This window comes from Centruroides sculpturatus, unplaced genomic scaffold (assembly GCF_000671375.1).
Source record: "Centruroides sculpturatus isolate CEXI.00-Female unplaced genomic scaffold, Cexi_2.0 scaffold1292, whole genome shotgun sequence".
NCBI lineage: Eukaryota > Metazoa > Arthropoda > Arachnida > Scorpiones > Buthidae > Centruroides > Centruroides sculpturatus.
The window spans coordinates 161,966-184,565 of record NW_019385426.1 but is presented as its reverse complement, the minus strand read 5'-3'; the positions used below and the strand labels follow the sequence as shown (position 1 = coordinate 184,565).

General features: G+C 30.6%; 2 protein-coding genes and 1 long non-coding RNA gene across 3 annotated transcripts; 1 reads left to right on the top strand and 2 right to left on the bottom strand.

The window, feature by feature from the left end:
- Positions 1-465: 465 nt before the first annotated feature.
- LOC111638879 lies at positions 466-5,188 on the bottom strand. The gene is made up of 4 exons (XM_023384651.1): positions 5,112-5,188; positions 4,294-4,515; positions 810-1,941; positions 466-726 (listed from the first exon to the last, which is right to left on the bottom strand). The coding sequence occupies exons 2-4, from the start codon at positions 4,488-4,490 to the stop codon at positions 556-558; spliced, it is 1,500 nt and encodes a 499-aa protein (XP_023240419.1). The 5' UTR covers positions 4,491-4,515; positions 5,112-5,188; the 3' UTR covers positions 466-555.
- A 23-nt stretch (positions 5,189-5,211) lies between these two features.
- On the top strand, positions 5,212-11,788 carry LOC111638876. The gene is made up of 3 exons (XR_002758967.1): positions 5,212-5,230; positions 5,318-5,569; positions 11,700-11,788. It is a non-coding gene; the product is annotated as an uncharacterized LOC111638876 (long non-coding RNA).
- Positions 9,563-11,868, bottom strand: LOC111638871 (leucine-rich repeat extensin-like protein 3). The gene is made up of 2 exons (XM_023384646.1): positions 11,735-11,868; positions 9,563-11,287 (listed from the first exon to the last, which is right to left on the bottom strand). Exons 1-2 carry the CDS (start codon positions 11,735-11,737, stop codon positions 9,629-9,631), a joined length of 1,662 nt encoding a protein of 553 aa, XP_023240414.1. The 5' UTR covers positions 11,738-11,868; the 3' UTR covers positions 9,563-9,628.
- Between the last annotated feature and the right edge of the window lie 10,732 nt (positions 11,869-22,600).

Sequence of the window (22,600 nt, the reverse complement as noted above, 5' to 3'; positions counted from 1 at the left end):
TAAAAAAGTTTTATTACAATGCGGAAAACAACAATACAAAAAGCTTTTTGTGTTATGTTTTATGAATTTTTAAAGAAACCAGTTTAAAATTTTGTCATAAGAGAGCTATATTATTGCGTAAAATATAGTGCTGTACTGTACATAAGAAGTGTTATATCTTTTAAGTAACCATTTGTTAGTGTAGTATACAGTAGACCCCTCATAACATTGTTGATAATTTCGTTTTATATGATTTCCATGTTGTACGAGTCACTTAGATTTTACAAATACGTGAGCCGTTCACAGCCCAGCACACGTATTTGTGAAAGCTAAATGATTCGTACAACATGGAATTCATATAACACGGAATTATCAACAGTGTTATAGGGGGGTCTACTGTATTCATAATGTTTTCTATAACTAAAACGTCCATTGACACATACCAATCTCTCTAAGGTTATGAAATAATCTTTAATTTTAGAGACTTACAGTTTTAATTAAAATAATTTTATTTTTAAATATTCATAAAATTTGAAGGAAAATATTAAAAATGTATTATTCCAAAATATCATTTTGTTATTGTTTTTCGATTACACTTGGAAGAGGGCCATGCAAAATGAAAAATCCATTTCCCCTCGAATCTATTTTGATATTTTCGGCTTTAGTTCCTTCAGGAAGACGTAAATCGTAATTAAACTCTTTCTGGATTGATCGCTCATTTATTTCTGTAGCCTTTTTTGCTCTTACCTATAATAAACTGATATTAATTTATAATAATAATAATTTAGGATAGTTTTAGTCAGACAAATTTAGTAAAACATAATTATTACCATTAAACAGTTATTAACTACGCCCGCACGAATTTCTTCAGGAGGATATTCTCTTAAATCAAACTCAATATGTAAAAGATTTCCTTCAGATTTATTACGAACTAATTGATTTACTGACCAAGGCCACGTGTTAGATATATCTTCCTTTGTATGTTGAGAAGATTTCGCTTCGGTAGATTTCATTTGAGTTCCAGGACTTGATGTTACATCTGGCGTTACTGTGGAAGGAATGCCAGAACCAGAAACTGTTCCTATTGTTATATCAGGGGATACATGACTTTTGGAAACTTCTAAATTTGATATGCAAGAGGCATTGTCTGTAGTTTTCTTTTCGTGTACAGATAATCCCGAATACTTAGTTATTTTAGAAGATTTTCCATTAATTTTAGATACTTTTGAATCTGGAATAATTTTTACGTCAGCGGATGTTCCTGGCGAGACAGAATATTTTGGAATTGGTCCTACTCTTTCAATGGCACTAAGAGGCGGACGAGTACTTAGAATTTTATCTGGAGAAGTTTTAATAGGTCCTGAATGTTGCGGTACTTGCATAGATGTAATTGGTTTTCTGATAGATTGTACGGTTGTTTCTTTATTTTCACGAATTTGCGGAGAAACGACAGATTTAGGGATAGTTTCTACATCTGTAGATCTTGCATCAATTGGACTTTTCTGTTCTTTAGTAACCTTAACATATCTTACGATATTTTGAGTGTTTCCAGTTTCTGGAGATGATTTTCCGACAATTTGAGCCATAGAAAGTGATCCTGTTGAAATGCTTTTTAATTCTGGAAGATTTGAATAAGGGCTTCCTCCTGATAACGTATACTGTTCGAGTGAGGAATTTGGAAATATTACTTTATTTCCGCTTGATGTTTGCGTTTCATTTTGGTCCAACAATGATTTTTCTCCCGAGAGTATTTCCATACCTGTAGTTCTTTTTGGAGTTCCTGTAGGCGATAAAAAGCTTGAAAGTTTTTCTGCAGAGTCATGCATTTCATTTAATCTTTTTTCATAGCTATATAAAAACTCGTCTACTTCTCTACTAGTATTTAGAAAAAAATTTTGCAATCTTTCGATTTCTTCTTCCATTTGCTCTATATCCGTAAGTTCTAGTTTAAATCTTGATGAGCTACGGAGGAAAATTACATATTACAATGATATCATAGTATAAAAATTTTAAATAATTTATAAAATATCTCCGTATAATAATTGTATTCGGTTTGATTTAATGAGATACGGCAACGTAACACATGAGTATCTGCCTGGAAGAATGTCTTCCAGGAATATTTTAGGGAAAATTGTCCCTATTGAGGCATTAGACACATGAAGAACTTAGAAAATTCCTGATAGCCAGGCTGTTGGTGAGGCACGAACTCACGACAAGTACCAGTGTTCGGTAGTTTTATCCTTTCGGTCACTGGTAAGCACAACTGTATTTGGAAAATTTAAAATAATTGAAATATTAGCAAAAAATAAACGAAATAAACAGCAGAAAATTTGTAAAACTACCCAGTATATAGTCGAATCTACTATTAAAATGCATTTATGCAGGCTTCCTAAATACAGCATAAGTATGACATTATTTCTATTGTAGTTTAACCGTCGATGACAGTTTATTACTGCTTTAACGTATGCTATTTATAGCTATAATGTCACAAAAAAACTACATAGACGATTTGCTGAAAGCTAGAAGAAGACCAGTTGCAGACGGATGGGTCCAGACTCTCTTCAGATGGGTTCAGACAAAGTTTGAACATGGCAAAACGCCATGTTCAAACTTTGGGCTAGGTTTCACAGAATAGATATTGGATGTCATTCAAGAAGTATATGGCCAAGTGTTACCATTCCCCAGCAAGACCTCTACTTAATAAATGTTAGCGATGCATCGTAACAGACGAATGATAATTCTGTAACTCGCCGCAGGGCTGTTGGTGTTAGGGTTTCACAGGAGGATTCCGAATGGTCTGTTTGCCAGACGCTTTGTACAGTACGTTGCGTTATATTTACCTCTATAGTGTACAAAAAAGTCTATCTCAAATGGTGTCAAGAACAACCACATTGAACTTTAAATGAATGGAGCAATGTTCTGTTTACTGATGAGTCCAGGTACAATCTACAGTCTCGTTGGACTAGATTATGGAAAGAGAGGAGAATCTGATAAACTCCCATGAACATCGTGAAAATATACCGGTTTGAAGGTAATGGTATCATGATCTGGGGTATCATGCTTAGTATAGCACTGAGCTCCAAGTTTCTCGCAAGGGATACCATTATTGCACGAAAGTATAGAGGAGAGGTTTTGGAGTCCCATGTGAGAGTTTCCCTAAATGCTATTGATGCAGATGTTATTTTCATGAACGATAATGTTCACACATATAGAGCTACACTCATCGTTTGACAGTGAGATATTCATCGCATAAATTGGCTAGCAAGATCTCCCGACTTAAATCTCATAGAACATTGTAGGACGTCTAGGGAGACGAGTTACATCTCTTCAACCTCCACCAAGAACATTCCAAGAGCTTCACGATACTTTATTCGCGAATATACAGTACTTAGCTCTCGATAGAGCTAATAAACAACGTTATAGTCAGCATAAACAATCACTAGAGTGGTATATGCTTGCACCACAAACCATATTAATCATTTTCTGTGCAAAAAGATGATAACGCTTAGTACTTTTCTTATTGTTTTGATTTGACGTAATTTAGAATTTTTTATTTTCAATTGTTTAGTTCATAATAAACACAATATTTTGTTTCATGTTAAGTTTCACGCTGCTATGATCTATAGTTCTTGAGATATAGGTCAAAGTAATGGTTATGCTTAAGTTTGAAATAAATGTGTATACATGTTCATATAAAAATTCAGCAACGAGTTGCATAACTTTCCCAGCAACATTTAAAATTGCATGTAGCACCATCTGTTATGACATTTTATTTATTTTTATGTAATTAATTATCATAAAGTGACAAAAAGCTTAATTTGCAGGGTAGAAATAAGTTTTATTAAAAAATTAATGCTAATAACGAGTAAAATCTTCATTAAGTCCGACTTTACTAGATGGAAGGACATACGACCCGCTCTATCTCCCCACTCCTCCAACCTTTAACCACTAAAATTTAATAGTATCAATATCCCTAATATACAAATCTCCCTACAAAATTTCAGAAATTTTCGACAAAATGCACAGGAGTTATTATAATTAAGCTTCAAAGTGGATGAACAAGATCACCAACACAATAACATTCATACGTACAGAAACTCCCCCGAATATTTTGCATTTCTCGACGTTTCAAGGTCTCTGGAGTCCGAATATGTACAAATCTTGGGGGTCATTTTCTGACCGATCGCCATACTTTCCCTCCGTTATACATAACAGCCGGGAAAGTAATATAGTATATATATATATATATGAATTACCTTAAATTTTTCTATAATAGATTCTATAACTGGATATACGAAAGTAAACAAGACAAACCTTTGATCAGTCGTGTAAGGTGTTTCAGGAGAAAATCTCTGTGAAATTTCATTGTCTGGAGTTTTTGATAACTCTGTGATTGTTGGACCGGATCTCGGTACATTGATTATTTCAGTTATTTGTATTTCTGCTTCTGTTTTTAATACCTCAAATAATTGCTGCAAGCCTCTTAATATGTTTTCTTGAATTGAATCCATTTTGCATAAATTTTCGAGTGAGTATCTATAATATTAATTATTAAATATGAAAAAAATTATTAAAATTATCTATTATCATTTTAAAAATATCGACGTAATTCTATTTCTTAATAAAAAGTTAATATACTAAACAATATAAAATTCCTTATTTTAGTAAATCGTTCAATCAATTTTTTCCTTGACCAAGTAAATAAAACCCCTAAACAATAGTAGTTGGTCATGCTTTGCGCTAATCAATTTAGAGCTTTTAGAGTTTTCTTCACGCGTCTAACATTTAAATAGAGACATGTTTATCAAAGAAAATCCTTCCGGGAGGCACCCCTACATGGTAGATCGTCTATGTTATTGCGCTGCCATATCCCATCAACAGAATTTGTAGGTAATAATAAATAAAATGGAATACGATTTCAGCAAAATGCCATATGTGATATAGAAAGAATTAACATGAATTAAGCCAATGATTTTTAAAATATTTCCGTCCATGGCACCCTTAATGTCTCAACAAGTTTTTAACAACGTCCCTAAACCAAAAGAAATACACAAGAGTTTCGTTTATTAAATAGCGATTAAATTTATAATTAAAAATTGTATCTATCGTGAACATTTTATCTATTTACTTGCCTTTATATCTTATATAATATTAACATTTTCAGACTGTAATAATTGCTTTCTTAATAATACTAATTATAAACAATTTCATTCTTAACAGTAATAATAATTCACTAAATTCAATTATTGGAGTAAGTTAACTAAAAGTGTTTAAGTGATTTAATTTATAAATTAAAATATTAAGTATTTATTCCATAATAAATGATTACATTTTATAGTCGGAAACATAACATGTGATAAATGTCCACGTCTATGGTACACTGCATCAGGAGCATCACGATACAACATCTAACAGTAGTCTGCCATCAGAGCCGTTTCAGAAACATTGGTAACGTTGTTCCGCTGACTAGATATCTTGGTAGAAGCACTCATCTTGTTCGTGACTTACATCATTAAAGTTGTTAGGAAAGAAATATAAATGGGAATGTAGCAAAACGTAACTTAATTGACATACAACAACCCATTTTCTGGTATGCACGTAGAAGTTTCTTGACACTAGGGTTTCTCATTTCCCGATCTTTTGCTTGTCCCGGGATTACGGGATAAAAGTGAACTGTTTCCCGGAATCCCGGGAAATCTCGGGATAGAATTAATTATTTTTAAGGTATACAAAATATCTTGAAATTAAATGATATAATTATTTTTCATTTTTAAAGTAATTTTAAAGTTCTGTATTATCCAAAATCATATTAATAATGCTGTATAAGATATATAATAAAAATTGAATTTGAATTACGTAGAAATTTTCACAAATAGAAAAAAATTTATTAAATTTTGCTAGAAACTGCATACAACAACAACAACAACAACAACAACAACAACAAAAGTGCTTTGAATTGAGTTAAAAATAAAAAATTGAACTTAGATCAAACTTATAACTTAAAAGGTAATTTTCGTTTTTTAAATAAAATATAATACAAAATATTGTAAACTTTTATAAGATTTTAAAAAGCAAAGATGATCAATACTCCGATAACTCACTCTAATTCTTATTTTAGTAATGAAAAGTCTTGCCACCGAGAATGCCCTTTCCGATTCAATTGATGTGATTGGAATAGTGTTTAATGCATTTAAGAGAAGACAGATATTATGTGTTTTTTCACCTGTAGCCTGGAAGATTTCGAGTTCGTTTTCGAGATTGTAGTACTTCTTTCGCTCTCTAGTATTCTTGATTTGTCTACCTTGGCTGCTTTAATAGCGGCATCAAGCTTAGAGCTCGATAATTCGGCAATTCATTTGGCTTTAATAATCAGGTTTATGAAGAAAAACTTCATACTTGCAGACTTTATACTCGTTTGTATCTTTGACCAATTTGCACAATCTGGCGTTACGCATTTATTGAAGCTACTGGGCATGGTTAAAACTCAAGACAGCGTAAGCACAATTATTCCAGATATTACAGGTTCTGACAAGTAAAGAATTTTCAGAGTCCTGCCACAAATAAGCTACGTATTGATTATCGACCATTTGTGACATGCCATAACGAGCAAAAATTAAAAAAAACTAATAGGTAGGTTTAAAATTAATACATACAAATGTATTCTGACAGTGAATGAGATAATTATGCTTTCTATTTGCAAAATTTCTTAACCTTAACACAAAATAAGAAAAAAAGTGAATTTTTAAGAAATTTGCCGGATTTCCCGTTATAGGAAAAATTTCCCGGGATATTTCCCGGGTTAAAAAAACAACCGGAATCACGGGATCCCGGAATCCCGTTTGAGAAACACTACTTGACACCATCGCTGAAGACAGATTTCGTTTTACGTAGGAAGTTTTCTCAGACGCACTGAGAAAATTGTCCATACTTCTCGTGGTAGTGGACGAATGGATAAAACCACTGAACACTGGTAGTTGATGGACTGACCACGTGGAGTTTTCCAGGTTTTCTTCACTTTTATAACTCTTAAATATGGACCAGTTTCCCTTAAAAGTTCTCCCGAGAAAGCATCCCCCCGACAAACTGCGTTGCCAAATAAATCAAACTAAGCTTCTCGTTCTTCACAAGTAAGAGTTTCTATAAACTCGCCATCTTTATGGATTTTCATATTTCTAGACTTACGAAAACGCTCATGATGCTCTATCTGTGATGACGTTCGGAAATTTTCCAATCTGGTATTGAAACCCATTGGAGATCATCCCTGTATTGCCTTCACCAATGCTTTTTCCAACCCGGGTTTTATATGCAGTAGAGGAAGAAATATCTTCTTGGAATCAACGAGAGGAACATGTTGAATGCTGTATTTTCCAAGCTCCAATGTATGAGCTGCGGGAAAATTAAGTATAGATTTGGAATCGGGATAAAAACATTGTCTAGAAGATGAATTAGTTTCTCTTATAATTTTTCATTATAGATCTGTGTTATTATACAAATTATTTGTATTAATTACCAAAATTAATTTAAATACAGTAACAATAAAGAAATGGATTTATTTGAACATACACTGATGGAAATTCATGAAACTTGGTAAACATGTACAGGGGCATACCCAGAAGAAATGAATGCAAAATATAATTACTCAAAGTTTTATCGCTGTTTGGTACATGTTTCAGTAAGAAGTATGCCCACCTTGAGTGTGGATACACTCTTGGATCTTTGCAGGCATTGAATCAATAAGTGCTTGAATGTCTTGTTGGGGTATATCTCTCCATGCTTGCACAACTTGTGCAGTCAGTTGTACAGTGCACACTGGATGGCTATGAGACGTAATCCCATGGCATCCAGACATAATCTATAGAGGATAAATCTGGAGACTGGGTGGGCCAATTCATGATTGTGACATTTTGCAAGGCCTGTCTTGTGATGGCAGCAGCATGAGGATGGGCAGTATCTTGTTGGAAGATACTGTTTTGGATGGTGTTCATGAAAGATATGACTACTGTATGGATTACCCTGTCCACATACTGGTGGGTGGTCGTTGTGCCTTCAGCAACCACCAACTTGGTCCTGCTGTCATAACTTATAGCCCCACCCAAATCACAGGAGTTGGACCTGAGTGGCATTCTGAAATCACAGCAGGATGGGCTCTTTCTCCAACATGCCGGCAGACATGTTGCCGACAATCACATTGGCCTAGACAGAATCGGGATTCATCACTAAACACAACTGTATGCCATTCATGTGTCCAGTTACATCTAGCAGCACATCACATTAGCAATTGTTGGCGATGAAATCTGGTAAGGGAACACATTGTATGGGGTCCAAGATCTCAGTCCAGCATCAAGCAATTGGTTTACAATTGTCTGTGGGATGACTCTGGCGGTAACTACTACTTGAATCTGTGCTGCTATTCGCAAAATATGGCGATCCTCACATGACATCATCCTTCTGTGTGGACCTGTGCCAGGTCTGCGAGTACTGGATCCTTCCTGCATCCACCATGTGACCACTCTTTGTACTGACATTGCACTATGGCCAGTCCTTCAGGTGATTTCATGATATAATGCTCTTATTTCTAACATGCCAATTATCTGACCTCTTTCCAAGTCAGATAGACATTTGGGTGTACGGGGTTCTCACTCGTCAATATGGCATAGCTGGTCACCAACAACCTGTGGACCGAAAAAAGTCATGTTCCATAACATAGTTCACAACTTACAAACTAAACACAATAGCAATTTTGCATAACAAATGTATCCGTAATTTTCATACCACTGTATGTACTTTATTTAATTTTTGATCATTCAATACTCTTCAAAAAGATTTTTTTGTCCCAATTTCATATGTCTTTGACAATACTGGGTGGGTGTAACACTTTCAATTTCTGCTAGTGTATTTATATAAAAAAACAAGGTAATAGAATTAATAATAATTTAGGAAGAGAGATTCATGGAATAATATCATTTATAGAGGATGTAATGGGTAATAAAAGTATTTAAAGAGGATATAACAGTGGAAAATATTACAGAAAAAGGAAATAAGAACANTTTTGGTTATATTTATTTCTTGTCTAATTAATTTAAAGCCTAATAGAGTTTAAAGTTTAAGAAATTTTTAAACTTTTAATAGTTTCAGTTATTGGTAAATCTACAGGTCCTGGTAGCTTATTATTAGTTAATGATGATTTAATGGTTAATAAACTACTTTTGCATAATTTAAATGATGAATTGGTTAAGTGAAAGTCATCAATTTGGTTATAAAAAATATGTCAAACGTCTGTTCGATACATTTTTATTTTTAAATTTTTTAATAAACTGCAAATTAAACTGGTTAAAAAGTTAGTGGGTGATTTCGAGTGGGTTTACATCCGTCTGGTTGTCTGTTCGTTCTGATTTCGCTATTTTAGGCATGAAACTTTGTAATGAATAATATCAATATTCTTAAAATAAGTTGCTTTTATTAGCACATTCCTGTACATTATTATATACATTTAAAAACCCAATTAAAAAATATTTAATTTAGAATTTACAGAGTAGTAAAATAGAACTCCAACAACCAAAGTATATTTCCTTCCCAGCACCTCTTTTTTTTTTAAACATATAACCGATGATCGTTGTCCTTATTGGTGCTAAAACATTTGTTTTAATGTTCAGGAATTTGTATTTCTTCCAGATCTATAACGAGTTATATATTCTTCTGCTGACATATAAGGAACATTATGACTTTTGCCAGATCTGGAAGACGTTTTGGAAGAATGAATCTTACTTTCGCTAACGTAAAAACGAGAACTGGGAATGGGTATTGATGGATCATGAACGTAACCTTTGGATCGACTGTTTGGATGAGATGAGGAATCATGTACATGAACCACTGGAGGTGCTACCGGATGTGAAGATGCACTATGAACGTAGCCCTTAGAATCACTATTCGGATGCGATGGAGCTCTGTGAATATGAACGGGTGGAACTGGACGTGGTTTCACGTAAGATGGTCTACTAACTGGTCTTTGCACAGTGGATTGAGGTCTGGGACCGCCAACGTAGGCTTTAGTGTTAGTCGACCTACTAACTGGTCTGACAATAGATGCTTGAGGTCTGGAACCTACATAGCCTTTGTTCCTATCTGAAGATCTTGTTATAGAAACACTCGAAGATCGAGAAATGGCGATGATTTCTGGTTTTACAGGTGGTGATACAACTTTTCTTGGAAGAATGGGTGGAACGTAGCCTTTGCTACGACTGCCTGAATGTGATGATGCCTGATGCACTTGACCTCTTTCAGGCTTTCGATGAACGAAAGTGTCGTGAACATGAACGCTTTGCTGTGAAGTATCGTGGACATAGCCTTTCGAGCGACTGTTTGGATGCGAAGAGGCTTCATGTATATGAGTAGCAGGAGGAGCCGGACGGATTACAGGTGCGGGTGCGCTGTGCACGTAACCTTTAGATCGACTGTTGGGGTGAGAAGAAGCGTCGTGAATTACGTGCACAGATGGAGAAGATACTGAAGGAGGACGTACATTATGGACGTATCCTTTAGATCTGCTATTTGGATGTGAAGAGGCTTCTGGAATTCGAGCAGGAGGAGGTACAATACGCGGAGGAGGAGGTACAGGACGTGAAGGAGAAGGCACTACAGGAGGAGAAGGAATAGTATGTACGTAGCCTTTAGATCTGCTATTAGGATGCGAAGAAGCCTCCGAAATTCTCACTGGCGGTACAGGACGCGATATAGGAGGTGGAGGTGGATGAGGAGCTATTGGTGGAGATACAACGTTATGAACATAGCCTTTTGATCTACTATTCGGGTGAGATGCTTCATCATGGATAATATGAACCGAGGGAATAGCTATCGGAGGTGGAGGTGGCTTAGGAACAAAGAGTCTGTTGTCTACAGATGGATGTGAAGCCGGATCATAAACGTAACCCTTTGTTTCTCTGTTCGGATGAGATGATGCATCAGCCACATAGTCACCACTTTCCGTTTCATTAACGCCATCGATTATAACCGGGATACCTACTTCTCCTTCAGGATATCCATCAGGTCCAACATCACCTTTCGCACGAAAACCAAATGGTCCGGCTTCGTAAACTACTGTTCTTAATTTACCATTAGGATCCGTATAAGAATATTTTCCTCTAACAATACCACTTTCGTCTTTACTTTCTCTTCTTAGGGAATGAGCACCGTGAAGACCAGTATCATATCCAAAGTCATACGTTCCTCTATCCCCCATCATCTGATATTGTATAGGAATTTCTTCATCATCAGCTACAACAAAAGTAGCTAATAAGAGTAATAAAATAATCTGAAAAATATTTTTAAAAATATTTATTACTTACAAATTTAGATATATAAAAAAATCTATTAGAATAATCGATCTTTTACCTGTTAATTTATCATAAACAGATTTAATTATAAAAGTTCTCCTTAGAAAGTTAAAAGTTACTATTATAATTAAAAGTTTAAATTAATCTACTGCACATAAATTGATACTTCTGTATATTTAAATTAATATATTTAAGCTCTAAACAATGTTAAGTTAATATAAATTTTAATAATGTTTTTAAATTAAGATATATTTTATTTTCTAAATAAATAAACTGAGATAAATCATTTTTATCTTATGGTAAATATTTTATTTTATTGAAGCACTATTAAATTAAAACTAATTTAAGTTAATTATATTTCAAATTGATATTTAACAATGGTTTTAACAGGTGAAACGAAACACGCAAACGAAAGTACTACATACCATAGTGGAAGTTGAGACAAGTAGATCAATCTGCCGTATTCTGCCAACTACCCACTACGCCTAATATATAAGTAGCGTGTAGGAGGTCCATATGGCGTCGCCGTATACGGACACGTCATTAAGCAGTGACGATTGTTTGAAAGAGGAAAAGTGACCAACAAAGCAGCTGCAACAGAAGAAAATAAATAAAAAAAAAAATAACATAAAATAATGACATTATTTTGTCATACATTTAGGTCAAGATCACGGTTACTACTTTACTTTGACTTTAAAAAAAAAGAAGTGAAAGTATTTATGATTTATGAAATGTTTTAATTATTTATGAATTCGAGAATCACGTCGTCTTTGCTTTTGCAATTTCCTATCAGTCATACATGAATATTTTTCATTAGTAAATTTTGTAATTCTAAAAAAGAAAAAAATTATTCTTGAAAGTTGATTATTAATTGTTAAAACATTTCAAGAATTTTCCTAAATATTTCGACATACGTTTGGTAGTTTTGTAACTGGGTCTTAAAAGGTGAGATCTCTGATCTCAATACAGATGAGAACATTAGTATTGTGTACTAAACGTGATTCACGAGGAAGTTAATCTACAAAAATAAGCCTATTCTTAGCTAGTAAATTTCTCGATTTGTTTGTTAATTTTAAGGTTGTTGCCCTTAAAATTAACTTAGAGATGATTGCATACGCTTTTCACATTCTAACATCTTTCCAGCTTAAGCATGTTCGTGTGTAAATGCTTGAATAGAAGCATACAATTTAAATAGGCGCGCTTGGTAGTGTAGGAGGATCATAATTTGAGTAACAACCCATAAACTTGCGTAATTTTTTTTTTATTTATAGACTTAGCTGTGAGTTTAAAATTAAATTTTATATTTAAAAAATAATAATAAAATTAATATTTAACAGAATAGATAACTATTCTGTAGCTATAAATAAGTAAAGTACCATAGATGTATTGTATATATATATATATATATATATAATGTGTGTGAGTATGTAGAAAGAGAGTATAAAAGCATGCAGTGTCATCAGTTTTTTTAAATATAAGTCTAAAGTTGGTCTAATTAAATACCTTCTGTGCAGCGTATTTATTTAGGAAACAGGAAAACAAAAGACATAAATTATAAAATATAAATGACCAAGTTTAATTGTCGTAATGAAATAAGAAAAGTAATAACTCAAACTTTAAATTACTAGAGAAGATATAGTAATATTTTTTTGACATAATCCTGCTTATATTATGATATATTTTCATATAAGCGGATCTTTGAAGTCGTAATAACAGATCATTAACGTCAACAAAATAGTTAATGTATCTTAGGTGTATTGTTACTTTAGGATATCTCAAGGACAACGTCTGCATATTGTTTTGCTACTGCAGGTGTATTCTGTTTTTGCCCACTTTAAAAATGTTGCGTACAGCAAAAGAAAATAGAATTTCATACTCTCAGAAAAATAAAATTCCGATCCTTGTGCTGTTTTTAAAACTGTTAAAAAAAATCGTGATACATCAATGTGATGTTTTTCCTTCATTTTTTTTTATATTTTCGCTTGAAGGTTTTCCGAAGTTAACGTTAGAAAATATGTAAACATTGCGTAATGGTACAACCACTCGATTTTTGATTGATAATACGGTAGGCGTTAAAAAATAATATTTAAATTGTATAAATTAATTTGATTTTTGTGTGTATATTATTAAAAAAAAAGCAGAAGAGCAAACTTTATGTTATAAATATTTTTTACGCTTCGAGATAAACAAACTTAAATCTTCGATAAATATTTACAAATTAAATTAAATTTTTCAATTTACTAAAGTAAAATCATGATTTCTATTTGATATTTTGTATAAGAACTTTCTATTATTCGCTTATTTTCAAACTTTTTACATTAAAAAAACGCTCTCATATTTAATTTAAAAAATTAATAAAATATAAAACACAGAGGTTTAAAATAATATTTTATTGTATATTTTATATTAAATTTCACTTTAAAAATAGAAACTAAGAATATTTCCTTACATTATCCTTGACATGAATTGATACAGAAAATTATTGAAACTAATATTAATGCCTTTATTATGCCTTAATTTCACATATTATATGCTATACACCACATACATTATTTAGTTTTAATTGCTTTCGTAAATTATTAAAGCATTAAAATCCTTCTTTAAGATTCCTCTGTTACTCTTTCTATCGTGTTATACATTTGAATGTGTTTTATAACTTAAAAATTCAACTTGCTTACAAACTAAACTTAATAATTAAATATATTTAAATAATTTTAAAAGAATTTTCAATCACTCTTTCTATGAAAACAACGAGAAAATTTAATAAATTGTATCGTATTATTAGCACAGTTTTTACAGTATTATTGTATAAAATATATGATAATCTTATATTAAACAATAAATATAAATGAAAATTATTGAAAAGTATCCTATTTTGTTAAGAAAATAACATTTTTTTTTAAACAGTAGAATGATATTGCGGAAGATTCCGTGGATCTGGGGAAAAACCCAAGTGATTCAGGATGTATTCATTAATTTTACAAGATAAAAAGATGAAAATTTTACTTTCGTCGAATATTGCAAATATATTAAAAATAATAAAGTAATTTATATACAAATGATAATAATTCATAAGTTATTTACATTATATTATAAGAACAAGAAGTTTATAAATGATAATTCTGATAAAATATTGTATAAGATCAAATGCGAAATTCTCAAAATTTATTTATATTTACTCATACGTAACAAATTAATATAACTGTTACGTGTAAGGAAAATCGTTATAAGATAATTTTCTTAGAATTCTACATATAATTTTATTCAAAAATGGGCGAAACGTATTCTAAAGGTGGCGAAAAAGCTATGTAAACAACGTCCTTGCTCAAGATGTCTTTAACTACAGAAAACTTATATGAATTTTTTGGCAAAACGACAAAATGATATGATGGAGACCATTGGCTAATATGTAAATTTTTTATCCATTAAAAGCGTTCATTAAAGAAGATACTCCCTTGTCAAAAATATACGTTACATCCTTCACTAATTAGCCCCTAGAAGTCCTGGAAATTTGTCATTTTCTTAATAAATAATAAATCTGCAGATGTTCGTTTTATTAATATTAATGATTTTAGATATGTTTACAACTATAAATGTTAAATTTTAATTGCTCAAAACTTCACGAAATTTAGTCGTTACGATGCTGTGCAAGTATTCGTGTACTACCGTTTACTACTATTTTACTTGATCGTGACCTTCATTTTATATTTAAAAACATGAATATAAAATACTTTTTACCTTTTCGAAATTAAAAATTCTTTGCTTACATTTCTAAAATATTAATATTATTATTCAATTATTGAAATATATACGCCGAATATATTTCAAGGAATCATAAACTAGAAACCTAATAAACTATTATCAAGAAAATCATCATAAAACTGCTTCAAACACACAAAAGAAGAAATATACAATGACATAAATCTTCAAGAAGCAGCTCCTAATTTGCATTTAAAAAGCCTATAGTATCGCTACCAAGATATCATCTCTTGAATATGATTATATATAAATCAGCGAAGCAATTTATTATACAAACCATCAGAGAAGTTGCCTTTATATATATACCAGTAAAGCTATTAAAATTGTTTATTATATCACCATCGAGAAATATGAATTAATATTAAGCTATTATAGTAAAACCTGTGTAAAGCGGACACTCTACAAAACGAAAACATGCCTAAACGGAAAAAAGTATCGGAACGGAACGAGTTTTTATATGAAATATTATTAGAAGCTGGAAACTTGAAGCAAATTTGAAAGTTTTTGTGTCTTATGCATATTTTCTGTCGCTCTCTGCCTACTGTGCAGTACGTACTATACGTCTTTTAGCATTTGTACCCGAATTTCTAAAACCACTGAACACTGGTGCCTTATCTATGAGCTGACCACGTACATTTTCCGGGTTTTCTTCACGTGTCTAGCACCAAAATAAGGGTCAGTTTTCATAGAAAGTCCTTCCGGAGAGGCATCTCCCGTTTGGAAGATCGCCCACGTCTTGCTTTGCAGTATCCTATTAAACCAGACCTTTCAACAAGTCTTTGAAACATAAAAAACTAATATTAAACGGTTCTAAATATGAAGCGAACATTTTTTCAATACATTTTTCTGCATTAATCAAAAAACATAACCCTTTATAAAACAGAAACCTGAAAAAAACGGAAAATTCTGACTAGTACCATCGTTTTTAGACGGGTTTTACGGTATAAAAATGAAGAAGAATACGAAATAAGCATGCATCAATTGACTGCTATGTATGAATTTCTTTAATTTTTTTTTAAATTTAAAATTCATTTAGTTGAATAAATAAATAAATATACAAGAGTTTCTGAAGGTTACAGAAAATAGATCCTTACTTAATCGTTATTACCAATGCAGATTCATCTAACGTAATCCTTTTATTCATAGAATTTATACATGAATAATATAGGCTTATGTAAAATTTCTAAGAAAATTAAAAGACCTTATAAGAAAACTATTGACATAATATTAAAATAAGGTTAGAAGAATATCAAATCCCACGGTACTTTCAGTAGAATCGTGGCATTAACCATAACTTAATTAAGTTTTTGTGGAAAATAAAAATGTCAAAGTGCATTCCTGCGTGCAACTTTACGTAGTTTACGCCTTTTCCTCATTTCTAGATAAAGGTCAAGCACATCCGCATTATACACGCTGGCATAACTGAATTGTTTCGTAAGAAAAGACAAAATAATATGGGAAAATACGAAAAAATGTAGGTTTAAACGTCATTCTTCGATAGAAAAAGATTCATTAAATTACATGACAAACTCCTACATTTGTTATAATTAAATTATATTGTGCAAGAAACAACTAATAATAAAATCAGAAATATACAGATTCACAATAAAAACCTGTTTAAATACATGAAATTTATATTATTCAAGGTAAATTTTATAGAATTTTACAAATAATAATGTCATTAGAATATTCGCATAAAACGATTATTTCACATAAAATTTACTTATAATAATGACATAAGTTAGTAAATTTTAATAACTATATATATATATATTTGAAGTAAAATATTTCTTGTAAAAAACACTAATAATTATGAAGAGAATTCGCATATCAGTTGTAGACAAGGCCATAGAGAAGAGGATTTTTTGAGATAAGCTTGTAATGGTTCCTATTCCTATGAATTTATATTATTTTTACTAAGAGAAATTAAAATATTTTTTTTTAAAAAAATAGCAAAAGGAGTCTTAAAATCTCTCATAGAAGATAATATAAATTTCCGTCATAACCTATACAGTAGAAACTCTTTTGTCTCACAAATAGAGATTTATAGCGTAACACATTTTAATCTTTCAGTTGTAACGCTAAAGAGCTTATAACGAGAGAGAGAAAAAAAATTTTAATATGTTTTTAATAGGCATATAATTTTTGCTACTTTACTGAAAGTAGGGCAGCAGTTGTAAATATTTAGATGATTAATTTTCCTTCAAATTTTTCAGTAGGTAGACAAGATAACGAGAATATCCTTCCACTCACACGTGGCCGTGGTGCTATCTTTTTAAAGTTCTTTCATGCACTTATCCAGATAATATAGGTTTATAGTCCAACGGTTAATCGTGACGTGACGGGATGAACACTAAGTCGTCCCATCTACAGAAAATCTAGGTTTATCGTTAGTGAATGTTTACTTCCCATACAATAACACGTAAAGAAAGCAACTAACTACAAATTGAATTTCGGTTAAATAATTTAAACTGAAATTAATTTATTAAAATATCATCAAAATTATAAAATTAAAAAGTTTTATTCTGTTTAAATATTCTGTCACATAAAGTTATTTTAACTTGCAGATATCATTATAATCGAGTTCTGTCCATAATTATGTAGGAAGTAGGAGGATGGTCAGTAAAATGATCCCCCTCTTCATTCCAACTTTCAGGTCGTGCAAGTTATAATTTTATATAATACCAAGCATGGAAACAAATATGGTTATGCAGTTTCTTCATTTGCGATCCATTTACAAGAATTCTTTTGAAAATGTAGAATAGAATAAATGAGGTAAATCTACACTGGATTACTTCTTTAAATACCATATAAATATACTACATATTTGATTCCTCGTAAACTGGTTTACAGCAAAATATAATTGTAGACCCGTAGCAAGACCTTTTTTAAACTCTTTTCGCCCTTTAGGCACTAGAAGTACCTTCTTTTTTTTTTAAAAAAAACCAATCTTAAAACAAGCATCTGCAGTTCCGAATGAAGAAAAAGAGGAAAGTATAGTTTTTTTTTTAAGATTTTTGCACTTTTCAATTACTTATATTTCGGCAACTGCTTTATAGAAAATCTTGAAATTTTGCACGCTATCTAAGAAAACAATTTTCTTTCGAACGAGATATTCGGCATTACTTTAGGTTTATGGAGTACAGAGAAATAGGCCCTCGAAAATAGGCAACTCTGATTCCTGTGTATATAGTTAGTCAATAACATTTTTACTTGGCGTGGAGTCATTGCCGTGATTCCTGATTCTCTTGTTGCTATCGTCTTTTAATAATCGTCTTAGTTTTAGTATTGTTTTAATTGTTTAAATAAATTATTATTAAGTATTTTTTCACTTTCATTTACATACGTAATCTACTGCATCGTTATACACAGTTATACATGCCAAAGAGCCCCATGGCACTGCTTCTTTCAAGTATCCAAGCAAATTAAAATAGAAATTGTTATATGGAATTCAAAACTAATTAATTAATTAATTAATTAATGTAGTATTAATCAATATTTGACAAAATAAATGCAGAACTAATAACTCTANTACAAATGATTATCGCAATTATTCGTGACTTGAATTGCATAATTGTTCATTTAAATATCAAAACATTTTATATATAAAAGGAAAATAAATAAAATTATGAAATACACGAAACGAATAGAATTTCAAACATAGAAATTTCGAACAAATTTCATTTTTAAATATTAAAAAAAAAATTGTTTTAATTGTTAATCAATTGAAATTTATAAATAAATATTAAATAAAAGTAATAAAATTGGTTTAGAAATTAATAAATAATTTATTCCAGTTAAAAAAAAACACTATTTACAATGTAGAATTGAAGAAAAAATGAATTTAAATTAATTATTAATTAAATAAATTATCATTATTATTTAATTATTTATGTTTAACTTTTATTTTATCACATCATTTTTATCAGAAATTGGTTATAATGTGGCGAAGCTATCGAAGTATTAATTATCTAAAACAGCTTATTAAAATATTTAATTTTATTATTGTAACATAATAATATACTGTAAAACTTCTTGAAATTTAGATTCTTGATAGAAATAAAATTTCTGTAATGTCTTAATGTATTTTAATCGGTTGTTTTAGAGCCATCCAAGGAAAGCAAACAATAGTCGATTCGATGTCAACATCAGGCATGTTCTTATCAGTGACCATTCCTCTTTCTCAGAAATTTGTCATCGTTTATGGGATTTTATACTCTATTACTGTAAATACAATAATTCCTTACCTAACACATTTATTCTCTGCACGAATACATTCTAGAAATCTACTAAAGTGTAATTATCTACAACTAAAATTTCGATTTACAGTACTGTATTTCATTTTTACTTTCCAGGCTGTTATATATAATAAAGTGTGGTAAAAAAAATGACCCCCCTCCCCGAGATTTTTACATTTTTTGGACTTAGGACACATTGAAATATCGAGAAATGCAAAAATATTCTGTGGTAATTTTTGTATGTATGGATGTTAGTGTGTGTGTGGGAGGGCACGATTTTATTCACTCTGTTTGAAGCTTAATATCTCTTGTGCTTTTTGTTGAAAATTTCTTAAATTTTACAGGGAGGTTTGTTTATTAAAGGGTTTGATGTTATTACATTTTGGTGGTTAAAGATCGAGTGGGTGGTGAATACAGGGGATTCGTTCGTGTGTCGAATATAATGATTGTACTCGTTATTACCATTTACAATTTTTTTTTATAAAATTCATCCCTATCCTAAAAATTAAGGTTTTTGACATTTTATAATAGTTAAAATATATAAAAAAGTTTTTTAATAACAGATGGCGCCACCAAAATTTTAAATGTTGCCGGGAAAGTTAAGCAACTCGTTGCTTATTTATTACTTTAGAAATTATAAAATAAATAATTAATATCTAAAAATAATTTTTCATATCTAATAATGAACATTATATATTTTAATCAAATGTAAATAGATCTGTAATCATTATCTTTTTTTTTCTACCATTTCGCTATCGGTTTCTATGGAAAATTGAGTGTCTTTGAGGGAATCTCTATGATTATTTTTATGAGTTTGTTGCTTCACGCATCAATTTCTGAGGCTCATTAATGAATTTACTTCAGAATAATTTCCTTTATTGTTTGCACATGTTCTGTATACATACATAAAGTTAATCCATTGTGCATAGAAGTAATGCAGTAACATAATTTAAAATAATGATGTGCAAAACTGCTATTTTTGAATAATGAATAGTAAGTTTTGAGTATCGAGTAGTTTACAAATGTACACTAATAATTATTCATTATTCGTTGCTCAGTAGTCGTTACGCGTTACTCGTTAACTACCTATTTGTTACCCGATTACTGACGAGTAGACGTTACTCGTCAGTAATCGGGTACGAATAACGAATTTATTGACGTTTCTGATTAAAAAAACGTTGTGTAAATTATATATAGGCCTATATATATGGGAAAACTAAAACTGCTTCAGTGTAGATTTCTTTAATACAGGAAAGGTTAAAGTACATTTTTAAATTAAATAAAATTTCTGACAGATAAAATTAAATTAGATAGCAAATACAATATAAAATTTTATTTATATTTTCATTAAGTAATTAAAACCAATCATCGTATAATAATTGATAATTAAAAGTTTCACTTCAATGGAAATTGCTTTTCGATACGGTATTCTCTCTTATTAATTTCCATATTATCACGATAATTTTCAATAAGTGAGATTAATATCGTGCTTAAACATAATGCTCTGTGAAATTGTTTTACAAATTTGGCAACACTCATACTATTTCTTTCAAGTTGTGTTACCTCTTGTGGTTACAGAAGTTTTGTATCGTAAACAATGAGTTATCGAGGTATTAATTAACAAAGGATGTTACGTTTAGAATACTTTATTCCGCNTAAAAGAAAATAAATAAAATTATGAAATACACGAAACGAATAGAATTTCAAACATAGAAATTTCGAACAAATTTCATTTTTAAATATTAAAAAAAAAATTGTTTTAATTGTTAATCAATTGAAATTTATAAATAAATATTAAATAAAAGTAATAAAATTGGTTTAGAAATTAATAAATAATTTATTCCAGTTAAAAAAAAACACTATTTACAATGTAGAATTGAAGAAAAAATGAATTTAAATTAATTATTAATTAAATAAATTATCATTATTATTTAATTATTTATGTTTAACTTTTATTTTATCACATCATTTTTATCAGAAATTGGTTATAATGTGGCGAAGCTATCGAAGTATTAATTATCTAAAACAGCTTATTAAAATATTTAATTTTATTATTGTAACATAATAATATACTGTAAAACTTCTTGAAATTTAGATTCTTGATAGAAATAAAATTTCTGTAATGTCTTAATGTATTTTAATCGGTTGTTTTAGAGCCATCCAAGGAAAGCAAACAATAGTCGATTCGATGTCAACATCAGGCATGTTCTTATCAGTGACCATTCCTCTTTCTCAGAAATTTGTCATCGTTTATGGGATTTTATACTCTATTACTGTAAATACAATAATTCCTTACCTAACACATTTATTCTCTGCACGAATACATTCTAGAAATCTACTAAAGTGTAATTATCTACAACTAAAATTTCGATTTACAGTACTGTATTTCATTTTTACTTTCCAGGCTGTTATATATAATAAAGTGTGGTAAAAAAAATGACCCCCCTCCCCGAGATTTTTACATTTTTTGGACTTAGGACACATTGAAATATCGAGAAATGCAAAAATATTCTGTGGTAATTTTTGTATGTATGGATGTTAGTGTGTGTGTGGGAGGGCACGATTTTATTCACTCTGTTTGAAGCTTAATATCTCTTGTGCTTTTTGTTGAAAATTTCTTAAATTTTACAGGGAGGTTTGTTTATTAAAGGGTTTGATGTTATTACATTTTGGTGGTTAAAGATCGAGTGGGTGGTGAATACAGGGGATTCGTTCGTGTGTCGAATATAATGATTGTACTCGTTATTACCATTTACAATTTTTTTTTATAAAATTCATCCCTATCCTAAAAATTAAGGTTTTTGACATTTTATAATAGTTAAAATATATAAAAAAGTTTTTTAATAACAGATGGCGCCACCAAAATTTTAAATGTTGCCGGGAAAGTTAAGCAACTCGTTGCTTATTTATTACTTTAGAAATTATAAAATAAATAATTAATATCTAAAAATAATTTTTCATATCTAATAATGAACATTATATATTTTAATCAAATGTAAATAGATCTGTAATCATTATCTTTTTTTTTCTACCATTTCGCTATCGGTTTCTATGGAAAATTGAGTGTCTTTGAGGGAATCTCTATGATTATTTTTATGAGTTTGTTGCTTCACGCATCAATTTCTGAGGCTCATTAATGAATTTACTTCAGAATAATTTCCTTTATTGTTTGCACATGTTCTGTATACATACATAAAGTTAATCCATTGTGCATAGAAGTAATGCAGTAACATAATTTAAAATAATGATGTGCAAAACTGCTATTTTTGAATAATGAATAGTAAGTTTTGAGTA